The 18,641-nt window shown below is 46.4% G+C and overlaps 1 protein-coding gene across 3 annotated transcripts in view; it reads right to left on the bottom strand.

Annotated features, from left to right (window-relative positions):
• The window catches only part of TUBGCP2 (tubulin gamma complex associated protein 2), a 71,407-nt gene that overhangs the window by 26,100 nt on the left and 26,666 nt on the right, over positions 1–18,641 (bottom strand). For all 3 annotated transcript variants that reach the window (XM_038743946.1, XM_038743947.1, XM_038743948.1), the window contains exons 7-10: positions 14,598–14,805; positions 9,662–9,861; positions 8,538–8,727; positions 5,562–5,707 (exon numbers count right to left, since the gene is read on the bottom strand). In XM_038743946.1, the coding sequence (XP_038599874.1) occupies positions 5,562–5,707; positions 8,538–8,727; positions 9,662–9,861; positions 14,598–14,805 (744 nt within the window). The remainder of the gene's footprint in view (positions 1–5,561; positions 5,708–8,537; positions 8,728–9,661; positions 9,862–14,597; positions 14,806–18,641) is intronic.

Genomic DNA, 18,641 nt, shown 5'->3' on the forward strand with positions numbered 1-18,641 from the left:
TATTTATTGAGCGTTTACTGTGTGCAGAGCACTGTACTAAGCTCTTGGGAAGTACAAGTCGGCAACATCTAGAGACGGTACCTACCCAACAGCGGGCTCACAGTCTAGAAGGGGGAGACAGACAATAAAACAAAACATGTAGACAGGTGTAAAACATGTAGACAGGTGTGAAACATGCCTCAGTTCCCTCATCTGTAAAATGGGGATGAAGACTGTGAGCCCCATGTGGGACAACCTGATCACCTTGTATCCCCCCTAGCGCTTAGAACAGTGATTGACTGTGAGCCCACTGTTGGGTAGGGACCGTCTCTATACGTTGCCAACTTGGACTTCCCAAGCGCTTAGTACAGTGCTCTGCATACAGTAAGCGCTCAATAAATACAACTGAATGAATGACTGAATGACTGGCACATAGTAAGCACTTAACAAATACCAACATTATTATAGAGAAGCAGTGTGGTTTAGTGGAAAGAGCCCTGGCTTGGGAGTCAGAGGTCGTGGGTTCTAATCCCGGCTCTGCCACTTGTCTGCTGTGTGATTTCGGGCAAGTCACTTCACTTCTCTGTGCCTCAGTTATCTCATCTGTAAAATGGGGATTATGACTGTGAGCCCCAGTGGGACCCCCTGATTACCTTGTATCTACCCCAGGGTCTAGAACAGTGCTTGGCACATAGTAAGCGCTTAACAAATACCACCATTATTATAATGGATAGAGCACGGGCCTGAGAGTCAGGTGGTCACGGATTCTAATCCCGGATTCTCTATTTGTCATTCATTTATTCATTCATTCAATCATATTTATTGAGCACTTACTGTGTGCAGAGCACTGTACTAAGCGCCTGGGAAGTACAAATTGGCAACATATAGAGACGGTCCCTACCCAACAATGGGCTCACAGTCTAGAAGGGGGAGACAGACAACAAAACAAAACAAGTAAACAGGCATCAACAGCATAAATTGGGAAGCAATTGGGAAGCAGTGTGGCTCAGTGGAAAGAGCATGGGCTTTGGAGTCAGAGGTCATGGGTCAAATTCCGGCTCCCCCAACTGTTGGCTGTGTGACTTTTTGGGCAAGCCACTTAACTTCTCTGGGCCTCAGTTACCTAATCTGTAAAATGGGGATTAAGACTGTGTGAGCCCCTTGTGGGACGACCTGATCACCTTATAACCTCCCCAGCACTTAGAACTGTGCTTTGCACATAGTACGTGCTTAATAAATGCCATTATTATTATTATCAATATAAGTAAATATAATTATAGATATATATGCATCATTAATAAAATTGATAGAACAATAGATATGTACATATATACACAAGTGCTGTGGAGCAGGGGGGTAGAGGTAAGGGAGGGAGTAGGGGCGATGGGAAAAGGAGAAGCAGAGAAAAAGGCTGTCCATCCCCTCGCCCCCTCCTACCTCACCTCCCTTCTCTCCTTCTACAGCCCAGTCCGCACCCTCCGCTCCTCCGCCGCTAATCTCCTCACCGTTAGGCCTTGTTCTTGCCTGTCCCGCTGTCGACCCCCGGCCCACGTCCTCCCCCTGGCCTGGAATGCCCTCCCTCTGCCCATCTGCCAAGCTCCTCTCTTCCTTCCTTCAAGGCCCTACTGAGAGCTCACCTCCTCCAGGAGGCCTTCCCACACTGAGCCCCTTCCTTCCTCTCCCTCTCCTCCCCCTCCCCATCCTCCCCGCCTTACCTCCTTCCCCTCCCCCCAGCACCTGTAGATATGTTTGTACATATTTATTACTCTATTTAATTTGTGCATATTTACTATTCTATTTATTTTATTTTACTATGTTTTGTTGTCTGTCTCCCCCTTCTAGACTGTGAGCCCGCTGTTGGGTAGGGACCGTCTCTGTATGTTGCCAACTTGTACTTCCCATGTGCTTAGTACAGTGCTCTGCACACAGTAAGCACTCAATAAATACGACTGAATGAATGAACTTGGAGAGAGTGGTTTCCGGGGAATGAAGTGAGCAGAAGGTAAATTGAGGGGGTGGCCAAAGAGCGAATTAGAAAGGAAATGGAGGCAGTGAGTGGCAAGAACTCACTCAAGGAGTTTGGAGAGTAATGAGAATAATGATAACTGGGTTATCTGTTAAGGGCTTACTCTTAAACTGTTCTACGCACGGGGTAGATAAAAAGTAATCAGGTTGGACATATTCCCTGTCCCACAAGGGGCTCACGGTCTCAATGCCCATTTTACAGATAAGGTAACTGAATTAACTTAATCACGGAGAAGTTATGTGACTTGCCTGAGGTCACATAATAATAATAGTAATAATGGCATTTGTTAAGCGCTTACTATGTGCAAAGCACTGTTCTAAGCGCTGGGGAGGATACAAGGTGATCAGGTTGTCCCAAGCGGGGCTCACAGTCTTAATCCCCATTTTACAGATGAGGGAACTGAGGCTCAGAGAATCAAGCAATCGTATTTATTGAGCACTTACTGTGTGCAGAGCACTGTACTAAGTGCTTGGGAAGTACAAGTTGGCAAGAGAAGTGAAGTGACTTGCCCAAGGTCACACAGCAGACCAGGATCCGAACCCACGACCTCTGACTCCAAAGCCTGTGTTCTTTCCACTGAGCCACGCTGCTTCTCCCACAGCAGAAATGCGGTAGAGCCGGAATTAGAACCCATGTCCTACGTTGTTTCCACTAGACCATACGGCTTCCATATTAATTGTGGTATTGGGGAAGTGCTTACTATGTGCCAGGCACTGTTCTAAACACTCAGGTAGATACAGGCAAAATGGGTTGGACACCGCCCCCGTCCCACCCGGGGCTCAGTCTCAATCCCCATTTTCCGGATGAGGTCACCGAGGCACAGAGAAGTGAAATGACTTGCTTAAGGTCACACAGCAGATGCGTGGTGGAGCTGGGACTAGAACCCAGATCCATTTGATTCCCAGGCCTGGGCTCTATGCTGCGTCAGGAGGTAACTGGAGGGAACCACGGGGGTCAAAGGAGGGCTTTTTTTCTTTTTAAAAATAGGGTATATATATATATATATATATATAGATAGATAGATACATATATATATATATATATATATATATATAAGCATCTTTGAAAGCGGAGAGGACATAGTCATTGGAAAGGCATCGGCTGAAGACGGCCGTCAGGGAAGGAAGAAGGGAGGGGCAGGTGTTTTGATAAGATGCAAAGGGATGGGGTCGGAGGTTCATGTACTTCCCAAGCGCTTAGTACAGGGCTCTGCACACAGTAAGTGCTCGATAAATACGATTGAATGAATGTGAAGGGGGTAGACCTGAGAGGAGGAGGGAGATCCCTTGAGATTCTGCTGGGAAAGAGGGGAGAGTCAAAGAGGGGGTGGGGGTGGGGCTGGAGAAAAACAGGGAAGATTTTAGGCAGTTCACGTGTCACATAGAGGCTAAGAACAGAGGTTATGCCGGATAATAATAATAATGATGATGGCATTTATTAAGCACTTACTACGTGCAAAGCACTGTTCTAAGCGCTGATGGAGAAGCAGAGTGGCTTAGTGACAAGAGCCCGGGCTTGGGAGTTAGAGGTCATGGGTTCTAATCCTGGCTCCGCCGCATGTCTGCTGTGTGACCTTGGGCAAGTCACTTCACTCCTCTGAGCCTCAGTTCCCTCATCTGTAAAATGGGGATTAAGACTGTGAGCCCCACGTGGGACAACCTGATCACCTTGTATCCTCCCCAGCGCTCAGAACAGTGCTTTGCACATAGTAAGCGCTTAACAAATGCCATCATTATTATTATTATGTGGGTTCTAATCCTGGCTCCGCCACTTACAATAATAATAATAATTCCTCAAATCTCCCCTCACCTCCCCATCTCCCTCCCTTCTGCATCCCCTTTCTAGACTGTGAGCCCGATGTTGGGTAGGGACCGTCTCTATATCAATCAATCATATTTATTGAGCACTTACTGTATGCAGAGCACTGTACTAAGCACTTGGGAAGTACAAGTTTGCTTTGCACATAGTAAGCGCTTAATAAATGCCATTATTATTATTATTACAAGTTGGCAACATATAGAGACAGTCCCTACCCAACAGTGGGCTCACAGTCTAAAAGATGTCGCCAACTTGTACTTCCCAAGCGCTTAGTACGGTGCTCTGCACACAGTATGTGCTCAATAAATACGATTGAATGAATGAATGCATAAATAATAATGATGGCATTTATTAAGCATTTACTATGTGCAGAGCACTGTTCTAAGCGCTGGGGAGGTTACAAGGTGATCAGGTTGTCCCACGGGGGGGCTCACAGTCTTAATCCCCATTTTACAGATGAGGTAACTGAGGCACAGAGGAGTTAAGCGACTTGCCCGAAGTCACATAGCTGACAGGTGGCGGAGCGGGATTTGAACCCATGACCTCTGACTCCAAAGCCCGGGCTCTTTCCACTGAGCCACTTGCCTGCTGTGTGTCCTTGGGGAAGCCAAGACTGAAGATTAAGACTGTAAGCCCCCGGTGGGAAAACCTGATTACCCTGTATCTACCCCAGCGCTTAGAACAGTGCTTGGCACATCTTAAGCGCGTCCCATAATTTTTATTATGGGAGGAAAGCCAGCGCCTCCCACCTATCTTGGCTCCTCTCCCACTCTAACCCAGCCCACACACTTTGCTCCTCTACCACCAAACCGCCCACTGGGCCTTGCTCTCATCTCTCTCTTGTTGTTGATTCCTTTCTCAATCAATCAATCAATCAATCGTATTTATTGAGCGCTTACTGTGTGCAGAGCACTGTACTAAGCGCTTGGGAAGTACAAGTTGGCAACATATAGAGACGGTCCCTACCCGACAGTGGGCTCACGGTCTAGAAGGGGGAGACAGAGAACAAACCAAACATATTAACAGAATAAAATAAATGTCTGGAATCCCCTCTCCTTTCACATCCGCAATTAAGGCCCTTCCAAAAACACTTCTCCAGGAAACTTTCCCTTATTTATCTCTCCCCTCCCCTCCCCATCTCCCTCCCTTCTGCATCACCTATGCATTTAAGTTGGTTCCCCCTAAACACTTTGATACTCACCCCATCCCCAACCCGATAGCACTTACGTACTCATCCTTTCACTCTGTTGCTTCCTCCTCCCTGTCACTTATTTTAATGTCTTTTTCCCCGCTAAAGTGTTAACTCTTTGAGGGCGGGGATCATGTCTCCCTATTCTACTGAACTCTCCCAAGCACTTAGTATAGTCTTCTGCACATTTTAATACCACCGCCTGACCGACTGATTGACTGAATGACTGACAATGACTGACCAAATGACTGATAAATACAATTGATGACGACCCCCTTTTTAGACTGTAAGAGCACTGTTGGGTAGGGACTGTCTCTATATGTTGTCAACTTGTACTTCCCAAGCGCTTAGTACAGTGCTCTGCACACAGTAAGCGCTCAATAAATACGATTGATTGATTGATTGATTGACAGTCTCCCTTCCATGGCCGGGGAAGACGAATCGTTTCCTCTCCTGAGTCAAAGGGAGGGCAGGGTGCTCAAGGCTTGAAATTTGTTCTCTCCGTTTCCGAGGCCCCGGTTTTACTCCAACGTGACGTCGGCGCCTCACCTGTACTAAGTATTTTGTCTGCCATTTTCTGGAGGAAGGATGGAATCTGTTGCTGAACGACCGTGTATCTTTGATCCCAGTACTTGTCGTTATAATCCTCCTGGATTTTCTCCTTCTGGAGCTCGTGTTCTTCCACCATGAATTCACTGTATAATTCAGAGAAGGTTTGCAGACACGGTAACATATTCTAAGAGCACGCCTCTCTCTAGACGTCAAACTGCCGCTTTACCTATTGAAACCACGAAACGTTCCTCAAATCTCAAAGAACGGAAGATCGACTTAAAGAAACGACAGAAGAGGCAACGGGTCTTTCTTTTTTCCGTGTCTAATAATGAACCAACAGGGAACGTGAACGCAGCCCAAAGTAACCACCACAGAGGCTGTTGTTACGACGGGTCTTTTGAAGTTCTAGCAGAGACTACTGGAACTAAAATCCCAACAATTATCAGTTAATCATGATATAGCCTGCTCGGCAGAACAGTGACAAATCAGAATCATCAGGAGAGGCAGAGTGATAAATCAGAATTATCAGGAGAGACAGAGTGATAAATCAGAATTATCAGGAGAAGCAGCATAGCCTAGTGGCAAGAGCACAGGCTTGGGAGTCAGAGGTCGTGGGTTCTAATCCCGGCTCAGCCACTTGTCAGCTGTGTGACTCTGGGCAAGTCACTTCACTTCTCTGTGCCTCGGTTACATCACCTGTAAAATGGGAATTAAGACTGTGAGCCCCACGTGGGACAACCTGATTACCTTGTATACCCCCCAGTGCTTAGAACAGTGCTTGGCACAGAGTAAGCGCTTAACAAATACCATCATTATTATGATCAGAAATCCCCCATACCTCGTTTTGGCCGATAACTTCAATGGACCAGTAGCTCTCACAATTTTGTCTGTCTGCCTGAGGGCTACTCCTTCAGTGAGGAGCCGGAGAAAGGACAGAGATGACCGAGGGAAGAAATCAGAGGGGATGACAGAGAGGGAGAACTCCTCAACTTTATTCTTTTGTCCATCTGTTCACCCACGCCAGCTCCTAGCTTTCAGCTCTTTCCCTGTAGGCTCCATTTTTAGAACAACAGTGGATGCTCTAAATGGTAAGCTCATTATGGGCAGGGAACGTCTGCTAATTCTGGTGGTACTGTACTCTCCCAAGCACTTAGTACAGTGCTCTGCACCTAGTAAATACTCAATAAATACCACCGATTGATGGATGGTGGCGGTGCTATTCCAAAGTCAGGGCTAGAAGGGGAAAGGACTAGGGCCTGCCAGAAGTAATCAATCCATCAATCATATTTATTAAAGATAAAAGTGACCTGAAGGACCGGAAGGAGTTGTGGGGACTCCAAGATCAAGAAACCTTGGTTCAAGCCTCCTTTCCCATCAAACCTTTTTATTCCCTTATCTGCAAAATGGGGATTCAATGTCTGTTCCCCCTCCTACTTAGACTGACAGCCCCCATGTGGAACCTGATTTTCTTGTGTCTACCCCAATGCTTAGTACAGTGCTTGACACATAGTAAGTGCTTAATAAATACTACAAATACTAAAATTATTATGGGCAGCAGGAGGTAAGAGAAGAAGAAGACCCAAAAAATTCCAAACTGGTTAATCATCCACCCTCCGAATGAGAGCTAGCTGGAAGGGAATGCAAAACCTAATCAGAAACATGCCACGTTTTTGAAGGCAAGCTGATTCTCCGGCTAGAGTGCCAGTGGTTCTTTTCCATTTTCAAAGAAGAGTCTCCTCTAGTAATAAAGAAATCACTCAACAGCTCGTCATCTGCACACAAGGCCAAACGGTAACTGGTTTTCATAGTAGCAGAGGTCAGGTATGATGAGCTGAGATTTTCCCGCTCGCTTTCTTCTGTCTAAACAACTTCTCGTTAGAGGCGGTGAAGCACTCTTAAATGGATAGTGACTGGAGAGAGGTGCAGGCTTGAGAGCAGGCTTTACCTTGTTCTGGATTTGAGTAATGTTTTCCTTTTCTGAGTTTAAAAATCAGTTATGGAAGACATGTCTGAGGCAACCACAAAATTCAGGGTTGAGGATCTTTACCATTACGGCATTAAAACATTTATTCAATACTCTCGCAAATCAAGGTTGAAGCAAGATGTTTTAAATACAGCCTTACCTTTCCAATTACAGGCGCTCAGATCCCAGAAGGGAAGCCACGTTTGTCAGTTAGGACTGGTATAACCCGAGGTTTAAGGTACAAAGGGAAAAAGGGTTTTGTGGCTTCTGTCACCAAGATCAAATCCAATTCGATTCAATTGTATTTATTGAGTGCTTACTGCGTGCAAAGCACTGTACAAAGCACTTATTGTAAATCCAAGGATTTTGACCCCTTAAAAATCATTTTACGCCACTTGGTTGTACTGCTGTTCAAATCACAAAGAAAATCCTAGTTACGGTAACTTTTTTTTAGAGTTTACTGGATGCTGCTTTAGGGAAGCAGCGTGGCTCAGTGGCAAGATCCCAGGCTTGGGAGTCAGAGGTCATGGGTTCTAATCCCGGCTCTGCCGCTTGTCAGCTGTGTGACTTTGGGCAAGACACAACTTCTCTGGGACTCCGTTCCCTCATCTGTAAAATGGGGATTAAAACTGTGAGCCCCACGTGGACAACCTGACAACCTTGTACCCTCCCCAGCGCTTAGAACAGTGCTTTGCACATAGTAAGTGCTTAACAAATGCCATTATTATTATTATTATTATTTACCAGAACAGCGAGAATAGGTACCTAGGTCTCACCAACTGCACTATGCTCTGAGCAGTAACCATATCACTCATTTGTTCCTATCACACGGGGAACTTAATTGCATCAGAATCTTTGAGCAGATACAATCAAGTTCCCCCATTAATTCAAGAAACACAATGTCAGGGGCGTTTGCCACCCCTAACTGTGGCCATTCAAAACTGCAAACCCGTTAGCTGAAACGAAGGTGATTGGCATGTGGGAGAACCGCCTCCGATGTGAGGATCTACCTGTACGGGTCGTTGATTATTCCTCTGTAGATCCACTTCTCCAAAATTTCAAAGTAGGGGACGCTTGCCGCCTTGGTCAAATACAAGCACAGCTCCTGCGCTTGACTGTCGCCGGTGGAATTGAAGGTTCTGTCGTGGAGAAGGCTCAGGGTTAAGCCCCCTAGACATTCTCCTTTATCCACGGATATGGCTACATTGGGGAAAGACAGAGGGGGTGAGGGCAGAAGCCGATGGTTACTTATTTTCCATAATGAAAGGACACTTCCCAAGACAGCCGTTTATCAATCCTATCCCTATGAGAATGGGTTAGTTTTCCAAATTCACCCCACCTGGCAGTAGCCTGGGTTTCCCATCTGCCGGCTTGGTGTTTTGGAAGGAACAACCACAGCTCTGGCTGAAGAATGCCACGGCCTGGCATCAAATCGTCTCTCCACCCCTGGGTCGTGGTGATCTTGCACCCGGTTCCCTCCCTTGCTGCATTTCAGTCGGTCGGTCGGTCAATCGTATCGAGGCCTTCCCTGACTAAGCCCGTCTTTCCTCTTCTCCTATTCCCTTCTGTGTCACCCAGACTATTTGTTCTGACAACCTGACACCCGTCTACATGTTTGGTTTTGTTGTCTGTCTCCTCCTTCTAGACTGTGAGCCCATTGTTGGGTAGGGACCATCTCTATATGTTGCCAACTTGTACTTCCCAAGCACTCAGTACAGTGCTCCGCACCCAATAAGCGCTCAATAAATACAACTGAATGAATCCCTCCTCCCAGCCCCACACCATTTATGTCCATATCTGCCATTTATTTCTGTATATTAATCTGTGTCTCGCCCTCTTGACTTTCAGCTTGTTGTGGGCAAAGAATGTGCCTGCTTGTGGTTCTACTGTCTTCTCCCAAGTGCTTAGAACAGTGCTCCGCACACAGTAAATGCTCAATAAATACGATTGACTGACTGAATGAATGAATTTATTGAGTGTTAACTGTGTGCAGAGCACTGGGGGAGTACAATAATTCCACTTTCCTACTCTCCCAACCCCCACGGCCCCCAGGCTCTGAGCCCGGCCTCGACAGCAGCCCGCTTCTCTCGGGGGGGGTGGGCGGAGAACACAACGGGCAGCGATCCGAACTTACCCAGGGACGCTAAAATCTCCATCGTCCGCATGGTGGGCTGGATGTAGAACCAGAGCTTCTGTAAAGACAGGAGGCCTTGTCTCTGCAGGTGCTCCAGCTGCGTGATAAGGATCATGTATTCTTTGATCAGCGTCCTCATGGCAGCGGCTAAAGCGTGATTCACCTGCCCGTACTCAAAGGAAGACTTTTCTTCAATAAACCTAGGGAAAAGGAATCATGCAACTGAAGTAACGTTTAATAATAAAAACAATTGCAGTGTTTGTTACGGGCTTACGATAATGCCAGGCACTCATACTAAGTTTTGGGGTGGATTTATTTTACTTGTACAAATTTCCTACTCTATTAATTTTGTTAATGATGCACATTTAGCTTTATTTCTATTTATTCTGATGACTTGACACCTGTCCACGTGTTTTGTTGTCCGTCTTCCCCTTCTAGACTGTGAGCCCACTGTTGGGTAGGGACCATCTCTATATGTTGCCAACTTGTACTTCCCAAGCGCTTAGTACAGTGCTCTGCACACAGTAAGCACTCAATAAATACGATTGATTGATTTTGTTGTCCGTCTCCCCCTTCTAGACTGTGAGCCCATTGTTGGGTAGGGACCATCTCTATATGTTGCCAACTTGTACTTCCCAAGTGCTTAGTACAGTGCTCTGCACACAGTAAGCACTCAATAAATACGATTGATTGATTGATTGATTGATTGATTTTGTTGTCCGTCTCCCCCTTCTAGACCGTGAGCCCATTGCTGGGTAGGGACCGTCTCTATATGTTGCCAACTTGTACTTTCCAAGTGCTTAGTACAGTGCTCTGCACACAGTAAGCGCTCAATAAATACAATTGAATGAATGAATACGGGCAAATCAAGGTGGACACAATCCCTGTTCCACATAAGGCTCGCAGTTTTAATCCTCATTTTACAGGTGAGGTAGCTGAGGCACAGAGAAGTTAAGTGACTTGCCCGAGGTCACACAGCACACAAGGGGTGGAATCGCATTAGAACCCAGGTCCTTTTGACTCCCAAGCCCATGTTCTATCCGCTAATCAATAAATGCCATTATTATTATTATTGTTATTATTATTACTAGGCCATGCTGTTCTCCCAAACGAGGGTTGCTGAAGAGTTAGAGAAGACACCTACCAACTTGAAACTCGCTAGGCACCAAGAGAAGCTAAGCTACCAACTCTGGTTGAGGCCAACAAAAGGCATAACTTTTTTCGCTAGAAAAAATTACAGCCTACATCACAAAAAAACCCAGGCTTTGGAGTCAGAGGTCACGGGTTCAAATTCCGGCTCCGCCAATTGTCAGCTGTGTGACTTTGGGCAAGTCGTTTAACTTCTCTGTGCCTCAGTTCCCTCATCTGTAAAATGGGGGTGAAGCCTGTGAGCCCCCCGTGGGACAACCTGATCACCGTCTAACCTCCCCAGCGCTTAGAACAGTCCTTTGCACATAGTAAGCGCTTAATAAAATGTCATTATTATTATTATTATTGGTCGGTAGGGAACGTGTGAACCAACTATGTGGTACTGTCCTCTCCCATTCATTCAATCGTATTTATTGAGCGCTTATTGTGTGCACCCCCAAGTGCTCAGTACACAGCAAGCGATCAATAAATATCACTGACTGACTGATCTGTTTTGCTTTATTGCTGTATACACAGTAAAGCGCTCAATAAATATGATTGAATGAATGAATGAATGATCATTGAAACTGTAGAGAGACATTTCCGAACAGCCGCAACAATGATTTCAAGACAGAGGACCTGGGTTCTAATCCCAAATCTGCCACTTCCCTACTGTGCGACCTTGGGCTAGTCACTGAAATTCTCTGTGCCTCAGTTACCTCACCTGTAAAATGGGGATTAATACTGTGAGCCCTATGCGGGACAGGGACTGTGTCCAACCTGATTAACTTGTATCTACCCCAGTGCTTAGTATTGTGTCTGGCACACAGTAAGCGCTCAACAAATCAATCAATCAATCAATCGTATTTATTGAGTGCTTACTTTGTGCAGAGCACTGTACTAAGCGCTTGGGAAGTACAAGTTGGCAACATATAGAGACAGTCCCTACCCAACAGTGGGCTCACAGTCTAACAAATGCCACTGGAAAGGAAGACAGCTTAATACACGTGTCTTACAGGGCTCCCAGCACCAATATCCTTCCCCGCAAAGCAAAAAGCAAATGAAAGCGTTCAATCGATCATATTTACTGAGCACTTACTGTGTGCAGAGCACTGTACTAAGTGCTTGGGAGAGTACAATACAACAATAGACACATTCCCTGCCCACAACGAGTTTGCAGTCTAGGGTGGAGAGGCGGGGAGAGAGACATTAATAGAAAGAAATTACAGATATTCATTCATTCATTCAATCGCATTTGAGCGCTTACTGTGTGCAGAGCACTGTACTAAGCGCTTGGGAGGTACAAGTTGACAACGTATAGAGACGGTCCCTACCCAACAGCGGCTCACAGTCTAGAAGGGGGAGACGGAGAACAAAACAAAACATATTAACAAAATAAGCAGAATAAATAGGTACAAGTAAAATAAATAAATTTTATTTATTTATTGATGCTTCAATAGCATCAAAATAAATAGAATTATAGCTCTATACACATAATTGATAGAGTAATAAATATGTACAAAAATACCCTGAGGAGGAGAGAAAGTGGATAGGGTAGAGAGAGAGGGAGTGGGGGCAATGGGGAGTGGAGGAGGAACAGAGGAAAAGGGGGGACTCAGTCAGGGAAGGCCTCCTGGAGGAGGTGAGATATGTACATAAGTGCTGTGGGGTTGGGAGGGGGGAATAATAATGATGGTATTTGTTATGCACTTACTATGTGCCAAGCACTGTTCTAAGCGCTGGGGTAGATATAAGGTAATCAGGTTGTCCCATGTGGGGCTCACAGCCTTCACCCTCATTTTACAGATGACGTAACTGAGTCTCAGAGAAGTTAAGTGTCTTGCCCAAGGTCACAGAGCAGAGAAGCGGCGGAGCCGGGATTAGAACCTCTATCCTCTGCCTCCCAAGCTCTTTCCACTAAGCCACGCTGCTTTTCAAGAACAAAGGGAGCAAGTCAGGGTGGTGCAGAAGGGAGTGGGAGAAGGAAAAAGGGGGGTTTAATCAGGGAAGGCCTCCTGGAGCAGATGGGCCTTTAATAAGGCTTTGAAGCTGGGGGGGAGAGTCGTCATTTGTGGGATTTGAGGAGAGAGGGAGTTCCAGGTGAAGGGTGGGACGTGGGAGAGGCGCGATAGATGAGATGGAGGCCCAGTGAGAAGGATGGCATTAGAGGAGCACAGAGTGCGGGCTGGGTTGGAGTAAAGGAGCAGCAAGGTGAGGTAGGAGAGGGCAAGGGGACTGAGTACTTTGGAAGCCGATGCTGAGGAGTCTTTGTCTGATGAGGAAGTGGATGGGCCATGACTGGAGTTTTTTGAGGAACGGGAAAACACGTCCCCAAGGTGTCTGTAGAAAAACGACCTTGGCGGCAAAACGAAGTATGGACCGGAGAAACAGAAGCCTCAATTTCATTCACAGTAGCCAGGCAACGGAGGGAGGGGAGAGACTCGTGATCAATCAATCCATCACATTTACTGAGTGCTTACTGTGTGCAGAGCATCATCATCATCATCATCAATCGTATTTATTGAGCGCTTACTGTGTGCAGAGCACTGTACTAAGCGCTTGGGAAGTACAAATTGGCAACATATAGAGACAGTCCCTACCCAACAGTGGGCTCACAGTCTAAAAGGGGGAGACAGAGAACAAAACCAAACATACTAACAAAATAAAATAAATAGAATAGATATGTACAAATAAAATAAATAAATAGAGTAAAAAATATGTACAAACATATATACATATATACAGGTGCTGTGGGGAAGAGAAGGAGTTAAGATGGGGGGGATGGAGAGGGTCATCAAGCCGGGACGGGTCCCGGCACATTATTATTCTCGCTATTAAATAGGGCTCTGAGCTGTGGGAGCTCAGGGGTCCGGGCAGGAAAATTAAAGACATAAATACCAACTTAGGGAGGTTACGCAGGGGCTGAGGGTGATGCCTGTTGGCTTGCTTTGACGTCTGTCTTCCCCCTTGCCAACTGGAAGCCCACTGTGGGCAGGGACTGTCTCTGGTGGTGAACTGTACTTTCCAAGTGCTTAGTACAGTGCTCTGCAATCAGTAACTGCTCAGTAAATATGAATTAGTGAATGAATGAATCAAGCAAAAACTCCTCACTCTCGGTGTCAAGGCTGTCCATCCCCTCGCCCCCTCCTACCTCAACCTCCCTTCTCTCTTTCTCCAGCCCAGCCCGCACCCTCCGCTCCTCTGCCACCGCTAACTCCTCACCGGGCCTCATTATCATCAATCATATTTATTGAGCGCTTACTGTGTGCAGAGCACTGTACTAAGCGCTTGATTATTATCGCCACTGTACTAAGCGATTGGGAGGGTATGATATAACCATATGATAGACACATTCCCGGTTCACAATGAGCTGACAGCCTAGAGGGTGAGCTAGACATTAATATAAATAAGTAAATAAATTACGGAGACGTACACAGGCGCTATGGGACTGGGTCGGGGGGAGTGAATAAAGGAAGCAAATCAGGGCGCCACAGAAGGGAGTGGGAGAAAAGGAATCACAGGATCTCAACGGGACAAAATTCTTCTTTCTGCTGAAGGATTTGCAGAGCAAAACTCAGGGCCCCTAAGGGAGGATGTGAGTATATCTGTAATTTATTTATTTGTATCGACATCTGTCTTCCCCGCTCTGCTCTGTGAGCTCCTTGGGGGCAGGGAAGTGTCCATTTACTGCTGAACTGTCCTCTCCCAAGCAATCAGTACGGTGCGCTGCACACAGTAAGAGCTCAATAAATGCCACTGACTGAATGAATAAATGAATCTTCGGGTCACCAGTGGGAGAGATAGATACCGAGTTACCGTGGAGTAGCTTGCCGCTACTGGCAGGATTCGATTCACCAGTTCCTTTATTGACATATCCAGATTGGGATCCACTAGGAAAGCCCGGTTCTGTCTGCCGACGAGGGGCTGGGCTGTGATGTATCTCCCATCCACTCCAATCAAAACGTAGAGCAGGTCTTCCACTATGGTCAGCTCTTGAGAGGCTAAGGGTAAAGTGCCTATATTTAAAAGGCAGAGCAAAAGGCCTAGGGGTTAATTATCAAGTTCCCAAGCTCTTCTCTCCTCTTCTGCCTGACATCTGCATGGCTCAAATCACAGTTGGTTAAAAACAGCACACTCAACAGTCACGGAAAATAACCTTGTTAGTCATCTCCCCCCTCTTTAGACAGGTCCCGTCCTGGGCTCTGGTGCCAGCGTGAGAAATAAGGCGTTGTACTTAGTTTTGGCTGATTAAACATCGCTATCGTTGTCTCCGCTACTTAAGGAAATATCAAAAATAGATCTGGGCATAAGATTAATTGTTAGCTTCTGTTTCTCCGGTCCACACTTCGTTTTGCTGCCAAGATCATTTTCCTACAAAAACCTTCAGGACATGTTTTCCCATTCCTCAAAAGTTCAATCTTTCAGAGGTATTACAACCAATTAAATAACGATCAGACTAAGGGATTCAATTTATCAAAAGTGAATAGAAAGCTAACCGTGGAACTTGGTGAAGCATACGGAAAACACGGTTACCTTTTTAAATCAATCAATCGTATTTATTGAGCGCTTACTGTGTGCAGAGCACTGTACTAAGCGCTTAGAAATAGGGTTGCTTCTGTGTTTACAGCTACATGAGAAGCAGCATGGCCTAGTGAATTGAGCCGGGGCCTGGGAATCAGGAGAACCTGGGTTCTAATCCTGGCTCAGCCACGAGTTGGCTGTCTGACCTGGGGCAAGTCACTGAACTTCTCTGTGCCTCCGTTATCTCATCTGTAAAATAATAATAATAATAATGGCATTTATTAAGCAGTTACTATGTGCAAAGCACTGTTCTAAGCGCTGGCACTGTTCTAAGCGCTGGCACTGTTCTAAGCGCTGATGGGGATTAGGACTGTGAGTCTCATGAGGGATAAGGACTGTGTCCAAACTGATAGGCTTGTATCTACCCAGCGCTTAGTACAGTGCCTGACATATACACAAAAATACCGTAAAAAACATCCATTAACACAGCACGGATAGAGGTTAGCTATCGGAAATTCCCATGGATGTGTCTGGAGCTTCTAGCCAAACAAATCCCAATCAATCGACCCATCAATCAATGGTATTTATTAAGCACTGTGGGCAGAGCACTATACTAAGTACTTGGGAAAGAAAAACGGAGTTGATAGATGTGGTCTCTGCCCACAAGGAGCTTTAAGTCTAAAGGGGGAAGCAGCCATTAAAACAGGTAAGGGACAGGGGAAATGGTAATAATAACAATAATTGTACTACTTGTTAAGGGTTTACCAAATGCCAGGTAATAATAATGATAATAATAATGACGGTATTTGTTAAGCGCTTACTATGTGTAAAGCACTGTTCTAAGCGCTGGGGTAAATATAAGGTAATCAGGTTGTCCCACGAGGGGCTCACAGTCTTCATCCCCATTTTACAGATGAGGGAACTGAGGCCCAGAGAAGTGAAGTGACTTGCCCAAAGTCACACAGCTGATAATTGGCAGAGCAGGGATTTGAACCCGTGACCTCTGACTCCAAAGCCAGTGCTCTTTCCACTGAGCCACGCTGCTCCGAAGCGCTGGGGTAGATATAAAAAAAATCAGATCCCACATGGGGCTCAGTCTTCATGGGAGGGAGAATGGGTATTGAACCCCCATTCTGCAGATGAGGGAACTGAAATCCAGGGAAGTGACGAGGCTTGCCCAGGGTGACAGGGCAGGTACGTGTCTGGAGCCCGGACAAGAGCCCCCGTTCTCTTACTCCCAGGCCCACGCTCTTTCCACTAGGCCCAGCTGCTTCCCCAGTAGTGGATAAGAGTACATAAGTCCGAGAAGCAGCATGGTTCATTCATTCATTCAATTGTATTTATTGAGCGCTTACTGTGTGCAGAGCACTGTACTAAGCGCTTGGGAAGTACAAATGGGCAACATATAGAGACGGTCCCTACCCAACAGCGGGCTCACAGTCTAGAAGGGGGAGACAGAGAACAAAACATATTAACAAAATAAAATAGAATAAATATGTACAAGTAAAATAAATGGAGTAATAAATACCTACAAACATATATACATATATACAGGTGCTGTGGGGAGGGGAAGGATGTAAGGCAGGGGGGATGGGGAGGGGCTGGAGGGGGATAGGAAGGAGGGGACTCAGCATGGTTTTGGTGGATAGACTGTGGGCCTGGGAGTCATATGGACCTGGGTTCTAATCCTGCCTCTGTCACTTGCCTGCTATGTGACCTATGCTATGCTATGTAGCGGGCAAGTCGCTACATTTCTCTGTGCCTCAGTTACCTCACCTATAAAACGGGGACTGAGACCGCGAGCCCCACAGGGGACAAGGACTGTGCCCAACCTGATTTGCTTGTATCTACCCCAGTGCTTCACATAGTGCCTGGCACACAGTAAGTGCTTAACGAGAAGCAGCGTGGCTCAGTGGAAAGAACCCGGGCTTTGGAGTCAGAGGTCATGGGTTCAAATCCCGGCTCCGCCAACTGTCACCTGGGTGACTTTGGGCAAGTCACTTCACTTCTCTGGGCCTCAGTGACCTCATCTGTAAAATGAGGATTAAAGCTGTGAGCCCCCCGTGGGACAACCTGATCACCTTGTAACCTCCCCAACGCACAGAACAGTGTTTTGCACACAGTAAGCGCATAACAAATACCATTATTATTATTAACAAATACCAAATTTGTTATTATTAAATACCGAGGGGCTGGACAGGGACTCAGATGGAGAAGGGCCAGCCAGGGGAATTGAGAGTAGGGGGGGCAAGGAGTCGGGGAGAGACCGTCTGAAACACTACTGGCTCGCAAGCGCTCTCGGGCCAGCTCTTTCTGCCACTTCTCTCTTTCAACCTCCTTGTCAGCAACCAGGAGGGCTACGGTGGTCTACAGAGCCTCCCCGACAAGACGCGGAGCTCTGTTCCCTACACCGCCCCATTAGAGCTTGTCCGACCTGATTGCATATTATCAATTATATATTTATATTAACGTCTGTCTTCCCCTGTAGACCGCCAGCTCCTTGTGGGCAGGAAAAGTGTATATATGAATATATGTTTGTACATATTTATTACTCTATTTATTTATTTATTTATTTTGCTTGTACATATCTATTCTATTTTATTTTGTCAGGGGAGCCGTCCACCCGGGGCCCTGCCCGCCCGAGAGGGACCACCAGGGTGGGCAGGGAACCCGGACGGGCGGATCACACGCCAGCAGCTTTCACGGGGGTTCGGACACATCCACGCCCGAGCGTCCGGGTCTGGTCACTGGGGGGATATCGGGGAAGGTGGGGGGAATCGGACATGTTGGGCCACGGGGGGAAGAGTTAGGGATGATGGACGGGCCTTGTTGGATCGTTGGAGGAAGAGTCAGGGGTTTGGGGCTGTGCTGTTTTGTTCTCTGTCTCCCCCTTTTAGACTGTGAGCCCACTGTTGGGTAGGGACTGTATATGTTGCCAATTTGTACTTCCCAAGCGCTTAGTACAGTGCTCTGCACATAGTAAGCGCTCAATAAATATGATTGATGATGATGATTTTGTAGTATGTTTGGTTTTGTCTTCCCCTTTTAGACTGTGAGCCCACTGTTGGGTAGGGACTGTCTCTATATGTTGCCAATTTGTACTTCCCAAGCGCTTAGTACAGTGCTCTGCACATAGTAAGCGCTCAATAAATACGATTGATGATGATGATTTTGTAGTATGTTTGGTTTTGTCTTCCCCTTTTAGACTGTGAGCCCACTGTTGGGTAGGGACTGTATCTATATGTTGCCAATTTGTACTTCCCAAGGGCTTAGTACAGTGCTCTGCACACAGTAAGCGCTCAATAAACACGATTGATGATGATGATGATGA

The sequence above is a fragment of the Tachyglossus aculeatus genome, chromosome 3 (assembly GCF_015852505.1).
Source record: "Tachyglossus aculeatus isolate mTacAcu1 chromosome 3, mTacAcu1.pri, whole genome shotgun sequence".
In the NCBI taxonomy this organism is placed as follows: Eukaryota; Metazoa; Chordata; class Mammalia; order Monotremata; family Tachyglossidae; genus Tachyglossus; species Tachyglossus aculeatus.